At 40.1% G+C, this 17,416-nt stretch overlaps 1 protein-coding gene across 6 annotated transcripts in view; it reads left to right on the top strand.

The window, feature by feature from the left end:
• pard3ba (par-3 family cell polarity regulator beta a) overlaps positions 1-17,416 on the top strand; it is a 221,625-nt gene that overhangs the window by 80,519 nt on the left and 123,690 nt on the right. For 4 of the 6 annotated variants that reach the window (XM_061803697.1, XM_061803714.1, XM_061803705.1 and 1 more), the window contains 5 exons: positions 2,232-2,297; positions 7,932-8,028; positions 10,322-10,469; positions 12,178-12,242; positions 14,120-14,164. In XM_061803697.1, the coding sequence (XP_061659681.1) occupies positions 2,232-2,297; positions 7,932-8,028; positions 10,322-10,469; positions 12,178-12,242; positions 14,120-14,164 (421 nt within the window). The remainder of the gene's footprint in view (positions 1-2,231; positions 2,298-7,931; positions 8,029-10,321; positions 10,470-12,177; positions 12,243-14,119; positions 14,165-17,416) is intronic. The other 2 variants (XM_061803688.1, XM_061803678.1) reach the window with 2 other exon arrangements.

Here is a 17,416-nt window from a genome sequence, read left to right on the forward strand (position 1 = left end):
TCTATCCCACCTCACAGCTGTGAAATATTATGATGCTGATTAGACAGTATGATTATTGCACAAGTGTTTTGCTTTATTCACAGGTCGGGGTGTCAGAAAACCAGTCAGTATTTGGTGTGACCACCATTTACCTCACACAGTGGAACACATCTTCAAATGGTTAATCAGATTGTTGATTGTGGAATTTTGGTTTACTCATTGTCCAATGCTGTGCAAAGTTGCTGGATATTGGCAGGAACACACTGTTGTATATGCCGAGCCATACCTTCACAAACATTCTCAATGGCTGACATGTTCAGGGAGTATGCTGGCCATGCAAGAATGCATGCAGGAATTGTTTACAGATCCCCACAACACAGGGGCTGTACATGATGCTGCAACATGAGGGGATGGTTGTGGATGAATGGCACAACAATGGGCCTCAGGATCTCGTCACTGTCTGTGTCTTTGTGTATTCAAGATGCCATTAAAACATGCACTTATTTTCATTGCCCATAACATACGCCTGCCCATACCATATCCTCACTGCCACTACAAGTCCACTTGATCCACAACGTTTTCAACAAACCACTCACTCACATGATGCCACACACACTGCGCCATGTACCTTAAACTATGAAAACTGGGATTTTTCTATAAAGAGAACATCTTCCGAACGTGACAGATGCCATCGAACGTGAGCATTCGCCCACTCAAATCTGTTGCAACGACAAACGACAGTCTGGTTGACACCCTGATGAAGATAACTCGTAAGCAAATGAGCTTCCCCAAGACTGTTTCTGCCAGTTTGTGCAGAGATTCAATGGTTATACAAACCGATTGTTGCAGCAGCTGTTCAGGTCGCTGGTCGGAGACGATCACGGAGGTGAACGTGCTGGATGTGGAGGTCTTGGGCTAGTGTGATTACACGTGGTCTGCGGTTATGAGGCCCGTGGGTGTACTGCCAAATTTTCTAAAATGTCTTTGAAGACTGTTTATCGTAGAGAAATTAACATTGAATTCGTGGGCAACCGCTCTGGACGAGATTCTGGAACTTTTCGAACATCTGTGGCATTGTGCTGTATGCTAAAACTGCACATTTCTGACTGGCCTTTTAATGTAGCCAGCCTATGGCAAATCTGTGCAATAATCATGGTGTCTAAGTAGTATCTTGATATGCAAAATGTGAGGTGGAATGGATTATCTCGACAAAGGAGAAATGTTCACTAGCGGGTTTACACAAATTTGTGAACAATATTTGAGGTAAATGACCTTTTGTGTCAGTATAAAAAGTTTTAGATCTTTGAGTCCAGCTCACGAAAAGTGAGAGCCAAAACAAGAGTTGCATTGATATTTTTGTTTAGTATATATTTTCTCTCTTCTTATTTGACGAATATAGGAATGACTTCTGTTTCCAATATAGCACCATCCTGTTCTCTGGCGTAGTACCACAATTGCCAACTAGCACAAGGCTGCTCACAAAAAAAAATATATATATATATCAAAAAGGAATGATGAATGAGTAGTTTACTATTTTTCCAACGAATTAATAGCTTTGTTAGAGACCTCAATACGGATGAATTTTACAAGTCAATGTATCCTGGTAAAATTATTTTAGGAGTCCTAACAATGACAGCACAAAATGCACTCAGTAGGACCTCCTTGAAAATTAGGAAAAAAAGTATACCCCATTATTTAAGGCTTAGCATTTTGATGACCACACTCAGACTCAGAATCAGCTTTAGGGTTTTAGGGTTGGCCAAGTATGTAACAACACACAAGGAATTTGTTCCCGTTTTTGGTGCCGACCTAGTAGAACATAGTTTTGAGTAAAAAGAACAATAGACAGTCAATTGACAAGTAACTTTTTTTTCTTTTAAGAACTCACAGTTGTGCAAGGATGCAGTCTTCTACTATTTACTTCTCCTACAGTTAGAGTCCATTAGAGTGATAGTCCAGTGCAATGGCGATTGTGCAAAAGGTGTCAAGGTTCAAGGATTGTATGGAGTTTAATGTGATGAGTCGTTCGATAGTCTTATCGTATATAATGCTCATACTGATTGGTTCGAGGGACTTCCTGACCACAGATGTCAAGGGAACAGGCCTGTAGTCCGACACCTTGAAAAAAACGGAGTATATGTTTATTGCTCCTTGCAGCATATTCATTATTTTGTTTTCTTCAGCACTTACAGATCATTTCTGAATTTATTTTTACTTTTATGTTTTGGATATTTTGTTCTCTTTTTTTGTAGGGACAATCCAATGCTATGAATGCAGTTACCAATCGAGTCACTCCTCAACAATCTTCTGCTAATCAGGTACATGTGGCCAGCATCCATCAGTCGCCTCTGCATCAGCGCTCCTCCTTCCTTTTACCGACACTGTGGAGGCGAGCGTCTGAGCCGCTACCACATGGCCACCAACTGTGTTACACACAGACACTAGGGGAGAAACACAATCCCTACAGCTTGAACCATAGGGAGAGACGGAGTTGTTACACATTTGGTCTCGCACAAGCTCAAGTTGAATACCTTGAAGAGGCAGTCACCTACAGGCCTGCCCATGCGTTTTCCTCTCACGATCTCACTTGGAGCAGCTTCAATAAAATTGTGGATATAAAGAAGAACATGCACTTACGTGTGCAACCAGAAATCACACTCGATTACACACACAGTCACAAGGCCCCGCACAGTTGCATTCTGGCACGGCCTCATTTCTGCTTGAAGAATGCATACACAGAAGACATCAGATCAATGGCAGAGAAGATGTACTCACCCATCCACAGCAATGATGCAAGCACTCAGAGATACAGAGACACACACTCACATTACTACACTTACAATCATGCTCTCACTCGACATCATGACTCGTGGTTTTCTGGTGGACTCTGATATATGTGCATGTGTGTACAAATGAACATGTACTCTATTTAGAAACATTGCCCACAAACAACCATATTTCGTGGATTGCTTGGCGTTGAATGCAACTTTCCTCCTGTCCACTTGTTTTAATGCATGGAAATTATCTAATCTTATAACCTTTCATACTTTTCCAATCACCTCTCACATCATCTCATGTCTGTAGCTTGTAAACGCTCTCTTTTCTTCTTCTGTTTTTTTTCCCTGAGTGAAGTCAAGCCTTTTGTTTGGTTATTTCTTTGTTGGTACAACACTATGTACTCTGCCTTCTATTTCATCTGCTGGACATTCCTGTTTTAATAAAGGCAATCTAAAGCCTCTTGCTTGCTGGTTTCTTTTTCTGGGTTTTCAGCAGTACTTTCATTATTTGCACTCCTTTGCTGATTAAATGACACGCTCGCCCCCTCCCAGTTTTTTCCGTCCCATTATTCTCCATGGTATCCACACCCCTAACACTTAGGGGTTAATTTACTAATTACTAATAACAATAGCAGTGTAGCATTCAATCAGTGAGGTCATCAATTTTGTGAAATACAGGTGTGAATTGGGTGGCCCCTATTTCAGGATCAAGCCAGCGCCTGTTGAACATGCATTTTTCCTTGAAAGCCTGAGGAAAATGGGTCATTCAACACATTGTTCAGAAGAACTAGAAAATGGAGCACAACACATGAGACACGTGGCAGAAAACGGAAGATAACTATCAAAATGGATCGCACAAAAACCAGATTGACAAAAGCTCAGCCAATGATCAGCTCCAGGATTATTTATAAGTACCGAGACAGTGAGAAGATGTCCGTGTGAAGCCAATCTATTTACAATAATCGCCAGCAAAATTCCTGTGTTTAAAAAAAAAAAAAAAGGCATGTGTGGAAGAGGCTACAATTTGACAAAGAAAACATCAACTAGACTAAAGATAAATGGAGGAACCTTTTGTGGACTGATGAGGGTAAAATTGTTCTTTATGAGTCCTGGGGCCAGACAGTTTGTGAGATGACTCCCAAACTCTGAATTCAAGTCACAGTACACGGTAAAGAAATTGAAACATGGTGGTGCAAGCATCATGATATCGACATTTTTCTCCTCCTGTGGTTTTGGGCCTAGTTATTGCATACATCATGGATCGGTTTGCGAATGTCTAAATACTTGAAGAGATGATGTTGCCTTATGCTGAAAAGGATATGCCCTTGACATGGGTGTTTAAATAATTTAGTGACCCCAACCGAACTGGTAAACATCCAAGGGTCTTGGTTCCAAACCAACAAAGTTAATGTCATGAAGTGGCCAGCCCATTCCCGGACATTAATCCAACCAAGAATTTGTGAGATGACATAAAAAAATTCTGTTTCTGAAGCAAAACTAATTAATATAAAAAAAAAATTGGACTGTCGTTGAGGAATCTTGGAGTGGAATAACAACTGAAAGGTGCTATAAGTTGGTTGACCCCATGCTACACAGATGTGAAGCAGTTATTAAAAAAAAAAAAAAAACACGAAACTTTACAACAAAATATTAGTTTAGTGATTCAAAGGATTGGTAAATCCTTGAAACAAGAGTTTTCCAAAATAGTTTTGAGTTTGTAAATCAACAGCAGTCTATTTTTTTAACACACCCCTTTCAACAAAGGGGTGCCCAATTCCACAGCCTTAAGAGTATGTATATGATGAATGCTGGGTCTAGTTGGTTTTCTGAGAATCCACTGCATCTACTAGTAACTTGTTTGACATGTAGTAATAAAAAAAATCTGAAAACGTGAATTAATCTGGTTAGTCACATTGGACTGCTATTATTTTGAACTACTGCAAAAACTGCTCTGCCAGATGGCTACAAAAACTTAGACTTATGCAAGTAAATGCAGTTTTGTCATCATTAATATGCCATGACTGGCATGGTTCCAAGTCATCCTTTACAGACACTCCGAGATTGCATTGCTGGATCCACAGTATCCAGTGTTCCCTTGCCACAACGTGGATCATATTACGTGCCCTCGCTAGTACAAGGATTTTTTTTTCGTACCCCGCTACTTAGAACAGGCGATAGCTGCTGCTGCTCCAAAAAAAAAAAAAAAAAAACTTCACAACGTGAAAACATACATCAAACCCATCATGGTCGCTAAGTCAAACAGAAATTGTGACGGCAGGGACCCTGCGTCTGATTGTCCTTGTAAGGATGTGCAATTGGAACAAAAAAAAAACATCTAATATTACCGGCACATCCACATTGAACAGCTGCTTGCTGCACGCTATTTTATTTGGCCCCACAGGTGCCGAGCTGGGGAGGTGAAAGTTGTCTTTGCGTCTGGTGTCAATGCATTGTTAGTCCCCAATCATTGGCTCCAAGCTATTTTTACAAGTGGTCGCAAAACATCGAAATACAGTAAGTGGTTTGGTGAAACAATACACTTATCACACACTGTAGGTCTGGCTGGAAACATGTTCTTGTGGAGAGGAACCAACTTACAACAACAATAAAAAAACAGGCCAATCAGGTTGTGTTTAGAGATTATAAAATGATACTTGGCCACACAGGATGATACTTCTAAACTGGAATAAATCAATGGATACGTCTTCTGAGGAGTATATTGGTATTATTACATATTCGTTATATAACCTTTTAGTCCCACAATGAGGAAATGTGCAGTCACAGCAGCAGCAGTCACATGCACTTTTTGTATGTGCACAAGAAGTCGATTTTTGTCCAATTCAATGTATTACCTATGTTGTTTGTGTGATGTGTTTTATTTTTGTTTGAGATCTGCTATAATAGATGTTTTTTTTTTTTGTTTGTTTTTGTTACCCGTGTTGAAAATCGAATTGATGTGAATTAATCCATAGACAACGATATTTATGATAATTGAATTTCGAAATCTCATGTACTGCTACTTTAATTTGCGCTGTGTCCACTATGATAAGGTTAATGTCATAAAAACACAGAAATATTGAAGCCATAATTTACCATTGATAATGGATCTGACTTGCATGGAAATGTTCTTAAAAAAAGAATGGAAAATATGGAAATTCAGATACATTTGAACCAATTGTTCTGGAAGTGAATTTTTATAGGTTCTCTTATGTATTTTGGTGGAATTAAGATCTACTATAAAGACACTGTCGGTTTGCAAGGAGCAGGGAAGCAGTGATTGTGTTACTAGTACTGTCACTAATTTCCTGACAATCCAGAAAGTGATTGACTGCATACACTAGTTAATGATACAGTTGGGACCCCTGTGATGGGAAATCACATTGATCACAGTTTGTGACAGCTGCACATCTATTTTCCCAGGAGAATATTTTTTAAATCCTCCATTAATTCCCTATATCCATCTTCAGAAGGTGGCAGGTTCCTTTATTGTTGTGGTGGTGGGGGTATTGGGTAGTGTTTTGGCATTCATTCTGTTGGAAAAAGAATCTTAATTGCTTCATGTTGTGTAGCTCAAGGACCAAGGGGAATTAGGCCCTGGCAAAGATGCTCACTTGTCAGGCTTTCAAATAAATGCACATACATGTTTATTACCTCCACAAAAGAGCATCTTTGTTCAGCACACATTGATTTGGGCTTTTTTTTTTTGTGAGCATGCACAACCTTTTTGAAATACTATTTGAATTGAAATACAGTTTTTTAATGATAGATCTAGTTGACAGCCTGAACATTGCTGACATGAAAAGTCCTAAATTCATTCAAACATTTACATAAGGATTGTAACTAATGATTATTTTCATAATCGATTGTCTATTTTTTTTATTAATCAATGAATTTCTTCAAATTATTTATTCTAAATGAGAACATTGGTAGTGCACCAACAGGAACATCCCAGAGATCATAAAGTAATTATCATTATTATTATGAATAATATACAAAATCAGAGACTAAATGTTGGTCAAACAATTAAAAGTAGTGCATGGACCAATATACAAAAACAGATAAATGTCTGGCATAGTATACACAGTGTGTGCGTGTGTGTGTATTTGTGTGTTGTGTGTGTGTATGTATATATATATATATATATATATATATATATATACATATAAATAAGAGTTCAGACACAGAAGCAGATATATCCATTTTTGTTGTTTCTTTATAAATCAAAGAATCTACCGAAACAACAAAAATGGAAATATCCGCTTGTGTGTCTGAACTCTTTGTGTGCGTGTGTGTGTGTGTATAGAAGAAGAAAAAACTAATTACAGATACAGTAATCCCTCATTTTTCATGGTTAACTGGTACCAGACCCACCCGTGAAAAGTGGAAAAACTACAAAGTAGGGGTTTTATTTTATTTTTTTGCTTCATAGGTCCTTGTCGTCTTGCTGGGAATGCCGCATTATACCCAATCAAAGTGGCTTCCCACTACAGTTGCTTCATTGGTCCATGTCTTCGCGCCAGGGATGTCACAGTACTACGTAGCGATCCGGCTTTTTTATTTTTGGGAGGGGGCCGGAAATCCGCGATGCACTGAATCCGTGATAGGTGATCCGCGAAGTAGAGAGGGATTACTGTATACTAAAATACGTACCCTAAAAATAATTTGCTAAATTCACACTACAGATTATGAGCCACAATTCAAATTTTTGGGTTAAATATGAACACATAGTTGTCATACATATTTTATCACTTGGATCCTTTTTTGAAAAGAAGGGTTCTAAATCTGCTTGTTGATTGAAAAGCTTTGGTCTCTTCTCACTAAGTCACTAATGATGGTCTGCACGGAGAAATTGGTCTACATGTAAATGCATCACTGAACAGCAGAAATAAATAAATTTCAAAATGTCTGTAGGCAACAGACATGTTCCCTAAGTCACATTACATTATTTGCATATATTCCGTCAGCAGCTGAGATGCTGTCAACAAAAGCAATAAATACCACTGGTCTTATCCTACTGGGTAATAAAATAATTTTCTCTAATCTTGTGATGTTTTAGTCAACATCATGCATATTTTACAAGTCACATTTGGTTTACTTGGAGCACATATTCTTGCATGTTAGTCTTTAATATCTGTTTGTCATCTTTTGTTATCGTCTTTGTACTTTCTTTTACAGGAGCCTCTGCACTACCAGGCTTACCAGGGGGCTAGATCTTCAGAACTCAAGAGCGCCAGTTTTTCTGACAAGTACTCGCACGACAACTTCGGCAATAGTGAGTGTACGCTTGACTTTGCCACATCGTGCAAAATATTGGTCATCAATTTGAACTGTCAAAATAGTAAGTGTTTGTGTACTACCATTATCTGCGACTGAGTGCGCACAGCATGTTTGTAAAGGCTTTTGATGTTTTTCTTTATTATTATTATTTGAGCCTTTTGAGCAGCCATTCAAGCATTTTCATGCATTATAGGACCTGCCAACCATTCATTTCCAGTAACTCTCTCATCCAGATCAGGGTCGGGGTGAAGGTTGAGACTTTCTCAGCAAAGTTACTTTGAGAGACTGGGTACACCCTGAACTGATCGCCTGTCAGTCACAGAACAAAACTTCACAGCTATGAACAGTTAAGCATATTCAGTTAAACCAACATAGTTTTTTCAACTGTGGGAAGATGGAGTATATTAAAGCCCAAGTGTCATCCCTGTAAACATTCTAAAATAGATATTGTAATGAAAAATACATTCAAACATTATTCACTTCAATATCTATACGAAAAAATAAATGTGATCGGAGAGTGTGTCATCCATGCGCAAAGTTGCAGAAGTGTCATTCTACAATATCCAAGTGGTCGCCATATTGGCTGCATCCTCCGTCAGTGACATTCGCCAATGAAAACACGCGGTGCACCCTAATTATGGGAGACAAACGCGCCCCTTCTGACACAGAAGCTCTTTTAAAAAAGGAGAACAACACACAACCGAGTGAAATTACCGGGGCAATATTACACTATTGTTACGAGCCCTCGGGGCAATATTACACTATTTTTTCGAGCCATATTCAGATGATATGCGATCATGGCCAAACCGCATCCCCGTCCGATCCATTTCCGCGTGCGGAGATGAGCCATCGCGGATGAGCTGGCCAGTGTGGCTTATGACAGAGCCGAGCTGTCCTGCTTTAGGGGAATGTGTTCACAGACGCTGCAGTACTGAGCAACACAGTCAAGCCGGGGCGCTTTATGCGCGGACGCAGCTGAGTGAGGCATTCTCGGCTGGGTTCTTCAGAGCCGCTCCTGTCCCCAAAGCCCGACGCACAGCCTTCGCAGAAGCAGTGACCGCCGAACGCGGCGCCTTAGTCGGTGTGGCTGATTTTTGGCACCGTGGTGGCATATAATGGAGCCGCGCCATGCTGCTTTTAGGGGGATGTTCATAGCCGCCGCAGTATTTGTAGAACACCGTCGAGCTGGGGTGCATTACTGCCTACCTGTTATTTGGAACCCACAAAGCTCTCGTCCTCTGCACCCGTGCAATCCATTTTTCACAACAAACCGGGTCTCTTGCACACTTATGAAGGCTAAATCCATTCTCCCGAGTGTTCAAGCAATGTCCAGCAATGCAAGGAGCTGGCATTTTGGCTACCGCGAAAGAACAACTGAGTCCACTTGGGGGCGCCACCGTCTTTTACGTCACTTCCTGCTTCTTCTCAAAAACAAATTCCTCGAGAGGATTTTCATGGCAGGAGTTACAAAAAGCTGTACACGTCAAAATCATGTTTTGTGGTGAAAAAACACATGGGCCCATATTGGATGACGTTTTTTCATTAATAACATACTAAAAATCATCTATTTCATGACTGGAGCCCTTTAAAGAGCCCAGTCAAGCACAGGGGAGCATGTTAATGCCACTTATAGAAGTCCAAGCCAAGATTTGAATCCAGAACCTTTTAATGGCACATTTTATAATTAAAATGTATCTTCAAAGCAATGTGGACTTTACATCTCTACCTCTTGCTGATATTCATACTAGCAGAAGAAGTCATTGGCATTGTTTGTTTTCCCCTGAATACTGCATTAGCTTTTCATGTTAAAAATATCTGACTTTGGAATCATTATGTTGATGTGTTGATGCTTGATTTGCATAAATAATTTTGTGCCACATGTGTGCTAGTGAGGGGAAAAAAATAACTGAAAACAAAACAAGCCGGATTTATTTTTATTCATTATTTCCCATCCTCATAGCCTCCGCTCTGCTGAGAGCTGGAGAGCCTCTTGTCATTTTCAGTTCTCCATCAGAATATGACAGAAGTTGCATGAACAGTCATTTTGTACACAGAGGGTATACAACAAGGGACGTGAGTTCTTAATGGGGGTTAACAATTTATGGAAATGGTGAAGATGAAGGAAATATGAGTTACAGTGAAGAAAATAAGTATTTGAACTCCCTCCTATAATTCAAGTTCTGCCACTTAAAAATCATGGAGGGGTCTGAAATTTCCATCGTAGGTGCTTGTCCACTGTGAGAGAGATAATCTTAAAAGAAAATCCAGAAAGCTTTTTCTCTCGTCAGCTCTGTTTCCTACTCCAACCACCAATGGCAACCATGATCTCTACGGCAACAACCAGAAAGACTCCAAGAAAGGCTTCTCTCCTCCACCCTCCCTTGGAACAGTGGAGGAAATGAGTAGAGACCCAACTCTCACTACCTCTAACTTCAGGTGGCTCCACACATCATTGTGCACCACTGTATTAAATTAGACACAAGACCGGAGTTATGACGACTCCAGCACCTTGTTGGTTGTATATATCCTCATCAATATGTATTGTAATGACCACCAACCCAACACATCTAAATTCATAAAATTAGGCCTCCTGAAAAATTTAACATAAATTAGCCTCTGACACCAGTTTGACAAAATTTCTTTGGATGTGTCTAGAAAAAGTCTCAAGGAATCATGTCCAGAATTATAACGAAAGGGGTTTGTTTTGCTTGAAAGAACCCGATTTTTTCAAATACCACTGCTTATACATTGATCTACTGCTACAATGGTATTCACCCAGTTGATCCCAAACCAGAATAAGGTATCGTAGAAAGATGAGTGACGCTAAATCGGAGGTCGGGAACCTTTTAGGCTGAGAGAGCCATAAACGGCAAACATTTTAAAATGTAATTCCAAAAGAGCCATGCAATGTTTTTAAAACTAAATACAAGTGTATTTGCACATTTTATGTGAGACCAACGCTTTAAGTGTACAATAAGTCTCCAAATTCATTTAAATAACATTATGCAGTTGCTAACCAATGATGACAAAAGTACTTATTACCATTACCATGAGACTTCCATCCATTATTTGTGAATGTAGGTTGGTCTAAATGTTTTTATAAATGTGAGAAACACTTTTCATATGCAGAGGTAGAACCAAATATTGTCATGAAAGCAATACTCACACGCAGCAGGATGTCGTATGTGACGGGAAGTGTGTTTTCACAATCAGGTGGTCTGCAGGTTTAATTTTCATTTCTCCCCACTTATGTGCGCTCCCCATCATTGCTTGCCGACAGACATGTCCTTATGTAAAAAAAAAAAAAAAATCCGGTAGTGGGTGGCGCATAAGCAGGCTGTCATTATAAACCACACTGATAGGCTGCTTAAGGACTGTATCATTTGTAATTATGAGTGCACCCATTCATGAGCAGAGGGGTGGCAGTGCAAGGTAGACGAGGAAGAAGACTTTGTGTCTGTGCAGTAGGTCGTTGTTAGAGACAGTTACGTGTGCTGCCAAAATGTTCCAAAAAAAAAAAAAAGACTGTCACACGATCAACGAGTCGATCACGAGGCAGTTCTGGTTGACACATTGAGCACCCCTGCTGTATACAGTATGTCGTTACGAGGGCTATTAAAATTTGTTGCATATATTATTTTTCTGGAAAAGAAGTGAAAATTACACTTTAATCATATGCAACAAAAAGAGTACTTTTTCCACAATGTAGGTGGTGTACATTGTTTTGTTCTGAAATTGCATTTGAGATTTTCATACATTCATTGCATTTTACCATATTACATAATGGGTATTGAAATCCTAAACATTCGCACTCCAAATAAATCCAAATTACATGTAGTTACTTACTGTTACCACCATTCATTTGCTGCTGCTTATTGGGTATTTCATGGCGCTCCCACAGAAGCAGCACTTCATGTAAAGCTGCCTTAGCTTGGAAGAAAAAAACAGTAAAAGTGGGCTTTCAACAAACTCTTTATTTCAAAACCAATTATTAATGTCTGTCGTAATCATGGCAAAAGATTATCAAGCTAGTACCCATTTCCTGTCACCGTCAGCCTCTGTGTCTGTGTGTATATATGTATGCATGCATGCTGCTCTAATCGTGAGAAAGTTTTGTTTTGAACACTTAATGTCTGTTTTGCAGCAAGCGAAATGCCAACCACAAGGACGACATACTTCGAAATAGAGCATCCAAGACCATGGACATGGGTGAGCTCACAAATCATTTTCGGGATATAGAGAACCATCATTTCCTGTTGAAATGGACCTGACCTCCTTAACTGCTAATGTACAGTGTATGAATTTGTGCATGCACATTAATGGAAGGCACAGGTTCTCCGATTCTTGTGTGTGCACGCACGTCCACACGTGTGTGTAAAATGAAAACTGTTATTTTCTTGTATTGACCAGTAATAACCTCCATCTATTTCCACAATTGTCACTACATCACTTTTTAATTTCTTTTTTATTAAGCATTCGTTCCCTTCCTCTTTTTCCTCTTCACCCCTTGCTCAATATAAAAGCTGCTCCCTATCTCCCATGACTGTTTTCCAATCCTAGTTTATTACAGTCTGCAGATTGGCTTTCCTTTCCTGCACCACACACCTTTGCCACCCACCCTTGATTGGCTTTTCTTCCATCCATCAGTTTTCTGAGCTGCTTATCCTCACGATGGTCTTGGGAGAGGTGGGCTTTCATTATGGACCAAGGTGCTCTCTCTCTCTCTCTCTCTCTCTCTGTCTCTCTGTCTCTCTCTGTCTCTCTGTCTCTCTCTGTCTCTCTCTGTCTGCCTGTCTGTGTGTCCTCCGTGTCCTGCGTGTCCTGCCCTACTGAGGCCCATTCCACTCACCCCCTTCTTCTGTCACAATCTTTGATCCTTCTCAGTCTGTTTGCCCTTCATGTTCTCTTTTCACTTTTATTCATCTCTGCCCCGTTTTTGCTGAAGCAGGAATATACCACTGCTTGTGAGCAGTGTGCCTCTCAGGCTTTTCAGTCTCATCTGGCTTTAAGTGTTGGCTGGCTTTTATTAAATACTACTTGCCAGAAACAGGTGAACTCGGTCTATTGACCTTGAGTGCCTTCAAGCTGTATTTATCGAGGCTTAAGCACATACCACCATGCACGATGGCTATTGGAATTCTTAGACATTTTTACAAGATGCTATTCATCATCACATGTAGAACCGATATGCACAGACATTCCTACTGTATTGTAAATAACGAGTGTATTGCAGAAAATAAACTGGAGATGAATTGAATTGAATGCCATTTAGTGTCATGAGGGTTTACATTCTTTTCAACCTTCCATTATGCTAGGAGGAGACAAACGATGATGTTTCTTTTCGGAAGCTCTGCATTATGTCACTGCTTCTTGTTGACTTGATAATATTGCCTGTTATTCTGTGGTCTTGTACAAGAGGCCCCGTAGCTCAGTGGTTAGAGCATTGGTTTGGTAAACCAGTAAACCAGTTGTGGGTTCGTATCCCCCTGGGGCCTCCACTCCCTGAGAAGGGTTGCGTCAGGAAGGGCATCCGGTGTAAAAATTGTGCCAAACAAATATGTGCGTTCATCTGAGATGACACGGTGTGGCGACCCCGATAGGGACAAGCCGAAAGAAACTTTACTCTGTTGTCTTGTACACCACTGCCTCTTCCCAAAACCTGGTGTCATTTCAACCTCAACCATTTCTCTTGTTTGCCAATAATCTACTGCCTTGAGAAAACTGACCTACTGAAAAATTAAAACTGTGATTTCATAGAGAAAGCAGCAGAATAATAACTTATTGTTGTCTCCTGCGGTGGTCCGCCGATGGTGACTAGCTCCAATCATGTTGGGCTAAATTGGGTGTCGCTTGGCAGGGTGCACCAGTGGTCTCCTTTTTGCTTTTATTATTCGTGCTAGAGTCCTACTCATCTCAAATCGTACAGTCAATATGTCTCTCAACGTCTTCAAATTCTTGTCAATGGTCATTGTTTTGTGAGAGTCTTTTTATGATAGCCCTAGCAGAGGATTCTTGACTCACTGCAATAGACAGTTGGACTGCCGTTTAATGTTAATGGAGAAAAATTAGGTGCTGTTGTATTTCAGTGGCGGACGAGAGCAATGTGAGATCGCTGGCCGGACATAGACAAGGTAAGTTGCATTTCAAATCTTCTCATTAGGTGACGTGAAGCATTGATTCAATTCGATCAATTTGATTATTGATTAGCTCTTGAATTGGTCCATCTTGATGGGGACACAGTTGAGCCGAACTGAAGAAAGTAATTATTATTGTGAAATCTATATTTTGTTGGGGCTTACATGCATGAAAACGGATTTTAGTTGCTACCCTGCCAATTTCCTATACACAAAAACTGCAAAGGGTTTCTGATACGCATTACATTTACTGGCTACAAATGAATGCATTAGGTCCTGTATTTTTTTTTGTTTACATTCATTGTTGCAATATATTGATGTTACCCATAACTGTGATCATTTTCATTACTGTAATTGTGACAATAATTTTGAAATTAATTTTGTAGTCCAACAGTCCCTATACATCTGCACTCTTTCTTCAGAGACTATTATGCAATGATGAATCTCTGAATTAAACGATTTCGAATTGTATGATAATTTGTTTTGCAAGGCAATAATAAAAAAAGTCAGTCACCTGTAGCTGAAGCAGGTTAGCCAAGAGAAATATTACAAAATGAAGACACTTGAACAAAATGAAGACTATTTGGAATAGATTAATACAATTTCAGGGATGTAACAGTAGAATTTACATTGCAAGTATAAATTTTGCTTGTATTGTAAATTGTATTGTTGTCAAATGTTTATTTTATTTTGCTTTGACTCTGTTGTCTGTATCCAGGTCGGCATTTCAAATTAATGTCTTCTCAATTCGATTCCCTGGATAACTAAAGTTTAAATAAAAACAAACAAATCTATCAATTTTCTGAGCCGCTTATCCTCACGAGGGTCGCGGGTGTGCTGGACCACTCACAATCACACCTAAAGACAATTTAGAGTCCCCAATTAATGCATTATTTGCGGTGTGGGATGAAATTGGAGTGCCCAGAAAAAATCCAGGCGGGGCCAGCATTTCAACCCTGGTCCTCAGAACTGTGAGGGCAACAATGTAACCAGTTTCTCCACCGTTCTGCCAAAAGAAACAAATAAAAAAAAAATGTATGTCAATACTCTGATGTTTTTTTAACACAGTGAGTAGGCCTTGTTGGCTCTGACCACTCACCACTGGTCATAGTACCAGAACTGACCTTTAAGAAGATTCACGATGCCACAGGGCATTTCTTTATTTGGCAACTGGTGGCAAACCTTTCATGTCATTTTTATTTTTTGCAAGACAAGCCCTCAACAGAACCTGCAGCTTCTCTATAGCAAGTTTCAGGTCATTTCCTAATTTGCTACTGTTCCTTTTAACTTCAGAATCACAGAGACTGTGGTTCAATCAAACAGGGTGTTGACCAATTACGTAAGGATTTGCCTTCGTAAATATTGTTAACGTTCACAATTATCAACCCTTAACATTTGTAGTTAGGGGCCCCATCGCTCAGTGGTTAGAGCATTGGTTTGGTAAACCTGGGGTCGTGAGTTCGTTTCTCACTGGGGCCCCCACTCCCCAAGAGGGGTTGCGTCAGGAAGGGCAACCGGCGTAAAATGTGTGTGTTCATCTGAAATGACACGCTGTGGCGACCCCTAACGGGACAAGCCGAAAGTAAGAAAGAAAAACTGCAGAAAAATGCACCGCTCCACATGACAATCTTTCGAGATAATGTATTAGGGACATGTGCTAATGGGAAAATCATGTTCAAAATCGGCCCGATTATTGATATGTAGGTACCCCGTTTAAGAATCCATTTCTAGCTACCTACACAGTATGGTTTGTCTAAATGATTTGTTTGAAATGCTGGTGGATGTTTACTCAGATTCGAGTTGGAAGTCAGTTTGAAAGATCTTAATTTTCATTTTTCATGTTATATCTGGGCTTGTTTCCGATTTATGAAACTCTGGTGAAATACACATGCCCTGAACACCGTAGATGACCTCAAATACCTTAAGACCTTCTCACACTGCACTTGGCAATGCGTCCGACGCCTTCAACCATAATCATTGTGTGCGCGCTGAGGGCCCATCAGTGTGGCATCACGTCAATCCAGAGGGTGGCTTTGATTCTTAGTTTCATGTCATTTGATAGAAAACCTTTCTATTCTTGAGCGTTGACACTGTTACGTGAAAAGGCTCCTCCAACGGGAGAGGGGCTGGCAGAATGATTTTTGAGTGCTTTTTTTGTATTTTTATCTTGTACTGCAAACAGCTAGGTGAAGATGGAGGACCTTTTAATCCATGTGGTTTCTCTTTGTCCCGAAATCACTGATCACACTAAAATATACCTCAAAGGAGTCTTGGTTAATAATTTGGTTCACCAAAAAGGCTAAACTCTCTGCGGTTCGGATAAGTCATTACAATAGGATGAACCCATATTTTTTTCCTGCAGCTCGTCTCCTCCTACTCCTCAAAATGAGCAACTTCAGGGCTTTCTTTTGTGAAAAGAAAACATTTTGCCAAGTTGCAGTCTACCTCTAAAGCGTGATAAGTATTTCTGTTCGCTTTTTGTTTGGCTGCCACATCAACACTTCAAAATATGGGATGACTGCACCCTCATTACTATCAGCATTGAGGTTTAACGGAGGGGGGTCTTTCACACTGAGCAATTGCAGGGTGATAAGGCCTACAGAACTCCCGCAACTACAGTTGATTTGCCTCCTTCTCCTCCTCCTCTTCTTCCCGCCAACTACTCCTGCTCTTTTTCTACCAGCTGCACCCATCAGCTCCACTACTTTGATTTTCCATGAATGTCGAATCACTACCCGTAACTCTGCGCCCTCCGATAAATGTCTATTTATGTTCTCCAGCATTCCCCTCCTGTTGTTTTCCTCTCGTCACCCGCTGGCATCTTTGCTAATGTGTACTGACAGCAGTTTTGTGTGTTTTTCATTTTTGCTGACGTATTGGGTTGGCTTTCTATGCTACAACCCTTCTCTTAAAAGGCCTCTTTTTTATGGGTTTGACATATTTCATTAGATGAATGTCCTTAAGAGGCATGCGTGATTCTTTTAATCTGGCTAAAACCCTCTTTTCCTCTCAGGCAGAAGTGCTTCACTCCACTCTTTCCTCTTTTTCCCTTGTTCATCCTGCTTGATTTCTTTTTCTGAATCTCATCATTCAATGTCTATTTTCTTTTTTCACTGTCATGTTTGCTACCACTTTCTTTTTCCAACTGTCTTTCAGATGCTCCACCTTGATTATTATGCCTCCTGCTTATTTTGCGTGGTTCCAGTTGTTCTTTCACTTTCAAATACGTCAATTTTCATCTTTCATTTG

The sequence above is a fragment of the Syngnathoides biaculeatus genome, chromosome 2 (genome assembly GCF_019802595.1).
Source record: "Syngnathoides biaculeatus isolate LvHL_M chromosome 2, ASM1980259v1, whole genome shotgun sequence".
In the NCBI taxonomy this organism is placed as follows: Eukaryota; Metazoa; Chordata; class Actinopteri; order Syngnathiformes; family Syngnathidae; genus Syngnathoides; species Syngnathoides biaculeatus.